The 6,172-nt window shown below is 33.3% G+C and overlaps 1 protein-coding gene across 1 annotated transcript in view; it reads left to right on the forward strand.

Annotated features, from left to right (window-relative positions):
• The window catches only part of LOC106466919, a 114,689-nt gene that overhangs the window by 60,298 nt on the left and 48,219 nt on the right, over positions 1-6,172 (forward strand). Inside the window, exons 14-16 of the mRNA XM_022394999.1 lie at positions 2,111-2,311; positions 2,817-2,886; positions 3,872-5,209. Coding sequence (XP_022250707.1) covers positions 2,111-2,311; positions 2,817-2,886; positions 3,872-5,209 — 1,609 coding nt within the window. The remainder of the gene's footprint in view (positions 1-2,110; positions 2,312-2,816; positions 2,887-3,871; positions 5,210-6,172) is intronic.

The raw sequence follows: 6,172 nt of genomic DNA on the forward strand, positions 1-6,172 counted from the left end.
TTATTTATTTATTTATTTATTTATTTATTTATTACTGTTATAAGGTAATATATATAAAAAAAAAAAAAACTAGGATTTCTCCCAGTGTGAGAATTATGACATTTGCTCTCTTGGCATCCCCTATTTTCTAATTTATGTACCATCCCTCCAAGAAGTAGGAAATTTAACACAAATTACTTATTATAATATTGTCATTGCTCAGGCAAAGCATAATTTTCATAGCATTCAATCTTGTTTGGTTACAGAGCCATGAAATAGACAACCAGACCCCACTTTCCAAGCCCACCTGTCACATCCTCTTTTTCAGAAATTGTCAGTAGTTCTCTCTGATGTTCAATACTATTGTATTTATAACCAGTAGAAAGCCAAGGTTTTACTCCATCAAAGGACACATTGTATTACATTGTTTTCTGTGCAGATTATTGTCAGTTTCTCTTTCAGTTCAAGCTTGATTCCTGTGGGAATCATATCGACGAGCTTAGCTGAATTCCTTATGGCTCTTGTCCCATAGTTAGAAAGCCAGAAAAATTGTGATAGTTATGGTACATTGTCTGCTTTTTGCACATTATCATTCTATATTGTTTGGTGCATTATTTAATTAGATAAAAAATTATTTAGTGTAGTACTACCATTAGTATAAAATTTGTGAACGTTTTCTAGTAAGATAATATAGAGGTGAAAATAGTAAGGGATTTCCTTATAATATCAACAGAATTTTTACAGAAGTTCTTAGTAATATTCATGAGTTCTAAAGAGGTATTTTTAAAAATCTGGTTCCATTTGTTGGAGAAATTTTGGTCATGAGCTTCTATTGTAATGGGTGCTTTTTGTATAAGAGATGAGGGTATGTTTCTATTCTGTATATTACCTCTATTGTAATGGGTGTTTTTGTACAAGAGATGAGGGTATGTTTCTATTCTGTATATTACTTCTATTGTAATGGGTGCTTTTTGTATAAGAGATGAGGGTATGTTTCTATTCTGTATATTACTTCTATTGTAATGGGTGCTTTTTGTATAAGAGATGAGGGTATGCTTCTATTCTGTATATTACAGAGTAGCATTGGCATGTTGATGGTATCTAGTGCATTTCTCAGTAAGGTTTCTAAATTGTTGAAAAGTTTTCTGCTATAGTTAAGGGAATCACAATTTGGTTTAGGTTGAGTGTTGTCAAGGAGTTGGGTGAGAATAATGCTGGAATGGCCAGATAAAAAAAAGATGAAGATGATGTCTCCTGCAGATGTGTATGATGAAGCATAAAGTAGACGTTGAAAGTCATTGTTAGAGTTGAGGTTACTAGATGATGGAATAAGGTATTATTGTGAAGGAAGATCTGCAAGAGAAGTGGGCACAGTTGGCTGTCAAAGATTCTATTGTAGAGCATGCAGTAGTTACAGTGACATTGGTTTTTAGGTAGTTTTGAACATAAGAATAATGAATGTCTTTAGTTGTGGAAACTAGATGTTGGTGGGAAAGTGATTTGGCTTGCATTCATTAGCAGAATCAAAAGAAATACATTGTAAATTACCGTAAGAAGGTGAAGGCATCATTGGGTGGGAAGATTGAGAAGCAGAGATACCAAAGTGTAAAACATTGGTAGCAGTTGAGTTGGAATGAAATGTGGAGAGTTGACAGGATAGGGTAGAAGAACTGCTAGTAACCAAAAAGTGGGATGATTGGGCTAACTTGGAAGAGGAAGGCAAGACTGGAAGAATACTGTCTGTGAGAAATAAAGTGTTTTAAATTTCGAATTAAGGTAGATATACCAGAGAAGTTGCAAAAAAAAAATATTCAGTGGTATTAGGTTTGTGTGGTTAATGAATTCAAGTGGAGGGTTGAGCTTACAAAGGTTTTAAATAAGTTTGTTAGAATGCTGAATTTTATTGTTGTGTTTTCATGGTGGTCTGCTTCTGCTAGACATTGCTCCATCTTTTCTCCCACTTAGCTTTACTTTGTCATTCCTAGTTTTCCCCTGATAAAAGGTCCTTCTTTCGAAACCGCTCGAGTTATAGCATTTGTATTTTTTATAAAAAAATTAACATCAAAAATGTTTTTAAGGATAACAAATAAATGTGGTATTTTTGTTTTTATTGTTTTATTTATTTAACTAGGGTGAAGCCATTCCAGATTCATATGCTGTCAGTCTCATGGGTAGTAACTTAACTACAGCTGCTTTGCAAGATATATCCAGACCTTCATGGTTTTCTGAGATGGGTAGTAGCAAATCATCCAGTCGAGTGTCCATTGGCCAGTTTATTAGAGCCAAAACAGAAGAATTGGGTTGCTTGAATGGTAGTGAACTGGGTTTGAGAGTGAGTTGTGTAACAACTTAAAATAAGTTAAATAATAATTTCTAATATATTAAAATAGTGCAACTATATCTGTGCATTAGTTGATGAAAAAAGCTACATCAAATTTAATAACTGAAATTATTTGTTAAACTTGCAGCTGAATAACTCAAATATTTCCTTACTTTGAATTCCGACTAGTTTTGTTTGTTAAAATCATTAATGTTAGATTTACAAAAAAAGCATCTTAGCTTGTTCATTATAATACATTTTTAATATTGATTTCTAATAATTGATTGTGCAAGATGTAATTACGAGTAATACTTTGCTAACATCAGGATGAACTATTATATAAAACTGTATCAATACATTAAATGTTTTTTTTATTTTTTTTATATATAGCTCAAGAACAGCATTCCTGCAACATTTTTCTCTTATTCACATTTTACTTGTTTGAAGATATTCTGTCTTGCTGCTTTTAGCAATTATTAGGTTTAGATCTTATTTTTATTTTCTTATATTTTTGCAGCCAGAGTTTGGAATTGATAAAAAGAAGATAGATTCTACAACAGATCAGTTAACGAAGTCTGAAAATAAAGGTACAATATTTGACCACTTTAGTAGTGACTGTCAAATATTTTTTGCAATGAATGTAAACATGATTGGAGTGGAACAGAAATATATAAATGTAAAGAATGTTTAGCATATACTAGTCAGGATACTGGTATTTGTTTGACTGATTGTTTATGGGATTAATCATTGCAACCACTGGGTAGCCATAAAAGTATAAATATTACAACTTTTAATGTAGTAAATGTATCTTCACTACATTTTACAAGCTTTTTCTAAACATTACAGGTCTTTTGTACACACAAAATTAGATTTTTTGGTTAAATATTTTCATGAAATGTATGTGAATTTATGGAGCCATAGTGTGGCTCTGACTGACTAGGCTGAGTGCAAAGTAAAAATACTTTCATCTTACAGTTTCATATTTCATTTGTAATACCTCTAGAACCTTCCAATGAATTTATTTATTTTTTTTTGTAAATATAATCTGTTATTTTTTTTACCTTAACATTGTATAAAGACTCATCCCTTTTAACCACCACATAATGAAGAAATATGAAACATAAATTACTGTCTGTGTTTTTTTTTCTACCGTAACTGAACATTATAACACTTTATTTATACAGCCAAAGCTAACAGATGTTCCATTCAGTTTTATTTATTTACAGTTTCACTTAGACCCTTTCAGTCTACTACAGCAGTAGCTATTTATTATGCCAGACAGCTTAGTGCAAACATGGAATCCAGTTATTTTTCTTTAACTGGACACAACATTTTGCTTTACAGCTTCTTCAAACATTCCAATAAAACACAAACCGTAACTGAAAGTACAAAACTTCCATTAAGAGAAGGAAAATTAAATGAAATCAAATACTCGTGATCAAATGAGAACACATGTCAAGTGCAAGCACAGCTGTGAAATTTGACATGAGAATGCTGGTAATAAATTTGCTGTTACAAGTCATTTAATATACATCAATACAGAAATTTAATAATATATATTTCTTCTGTTAGAGCCATCAGCTGAACTGACATGGAACAATGTGATCACAAAGGGGGTTTTTCGTGAGTCCTCTGAAGACTCTGCTCTTGGCAGGATGTCTTCATGTACAGTTTTGTCAGATTCTACTCAGGACAGCAGTGATTCTACGATGTTTAGTTGCAGCTCCATCTCCAAACTGTTAAGTGATGCGTCTCTTAGTGAAGACCCTTTTGTATTTGCTAGCAAGGTACTTGAGAAGTCAAAGGCTAGAACAGTAACAAAAAAGAAGGCCAAAGAGAAAAATAAAACTCCAAATAATGGGCTACCAACAATTAGGGAAGACACACCAGATGGTGAACACAAGAAAACTCTTACTGAACCATCATTGAAGGGAGTATATAATCCATTTCCAGAGTTTTTAAGCCTCAATACCTACTCTGGAAATGAAATTAACCAGCAGAGAAATAGATTCAGTCTTCAGAAAGCTGTTAATAAAACACAGAATATCGAAAGTACACTTCAGAAGAAACATGTCGATAAATTTGATGACAGTCTACTCAACAAAATCTGCAAGTTTGGTGTTGAACATGATTTAACCTTGAAAGGAAACATGAACTCACATTTGTTTACACCAGAAATAATGAAAGATCAATGGAAAGATTTGAAGGAATGGCAAGAGTTTAAAAGGCAAAAGGAATCAACTTTATCTACAACAAGTGATAAAAATAGTGAAGAAGAGAGTCGTATATTAAAGCCAAATTCATTTGTAAATGAAGTTTTAGGAAATATTAAAGATACAAGCACATCAGGTGTATCTGTTGTTACTGCTGATGCCATAACTACTCAGCATAAGGCCACAGATGGAAACACTATTACCTCAGTTTCCACAGCTATCAGTTCTAATACGAATACTTCATCATGTTACGGCCAACAAGTACTCAGTAGTTTTGATAATACTGTTCGGCTTCCTTTCCCTACTGCATTACACTTACCCATTGTTCAGTTGGTAGATTCAAACAAAGCAAGTAATGCAACTAATATACAATCAATAACACAACTCTCACAAGGTACCTCCATGAACCCTCCTACTGTACCAGTCAGCGTAAATGTTCATTGTAAAGTTGACCCTCAGCCAACATTTTATCCTAGCTCTTATACTACCACTTACCCTCCTGGTCTTCAGAGTCTTGGTGTGCCAACCAATTTCCAGCCAGCCGTTGCCCCTGCCTTAGAAAGTTGGTCAAGGTTCCATCAAGGGGTAGATCTCAACACTCCATTTGGAATGACTGTTGCTACACCATTCTTTCCTGGCTCCACCCAGTCAGTGCTGATTTCCCCTTATTCAACTTTACCTTCGTTTATGTATAAAGGTAGGTTGAATTCTGATCATGGAGTTTGGTTTACAGGAAGTCAGTGCTGATTTCCCCTTATTCAACTTTACCTTCGTTTATGTATAAAGGTAGGTTGAATTCTGATCATGGAGTTTGGTTTACAGGAAGTCAGTGCTGATTTCCCCTTATTCAACTTTATCTTTGTTTATGTATAAAGGTAGGTTGAATTCTGATCATGGAGTTTGGTTTGCAGGAAGTATTTATGAAGTATTGCATGTTAAGTGTTATGCATAACATTCTAAGACACTTTGCCATTGATGAGAACTTTAACATAGTCTTACAAAATCCTTTATAAACATATAGCTGTTAATATTTGCTCAGGATATCAAATTTTCATATCTATTGCCAAAGATGTATGGAATTCTGTTATTTATTACCACATATATGAAAGTTAGATATACACATGTTGTGTAAACCTAAGACTTATACATCAGTGCTGCCAATAAAATTTGGATAGTAGATGAGTTTCTGCACCTTTTGAAGAAAATTGAAAAGATTCTATCTACAGTAAGGTTAATTATCTTCAGTAGTATCGTTAGTTTCTTACATCTTTTGGATATCTTATGTTACAGCATAGCTGCTTAGTGTATCGTATGGCCAAAACAACTTTCTCTAGCTCGGACTATGGTAATCCAAACTATCACATTCTCAGTGGATGTGCTGTACTGGATCCTTACTTCACATACCAAGTTTCAAGGCAATCCTTTAAGAAATACACGAGATATAAAATCTCCAATTTTGATTGAATTTTTCTTCCCCTCCCCCCTCCCCTCTATTTTTCAAATTTGGTACACCAATAGATTTTTAAAACCTACAATTAGGTGTCAAATTTGGTCAAAATATAAGCCACATGTACAAAGTTATTCAACAAAACTCCTCAATGTTACAACTTTTTAGTGTTGATGAATGTGGTGATTTAGTATTTCTGTGCATGTTTTTCCA

The sequence above is a fragment of the Limulus polyphemus genome, unplaced genomic scaffold (genome assembly GCF_000517525.1).
Source record: "Limulus polyphemus unplaced genomic scaffold, Limulus_polyphemus-2.1.2 Scaffold2424, whole genome shotgun sequence".
NCBI classification, from domain to species: domain Eukaryota; kingdom Metazoa; phylum Arthropoda; class Merostomata; order Xiphosura; family Limulidae; genus Limulus; species Limulus polyphemus.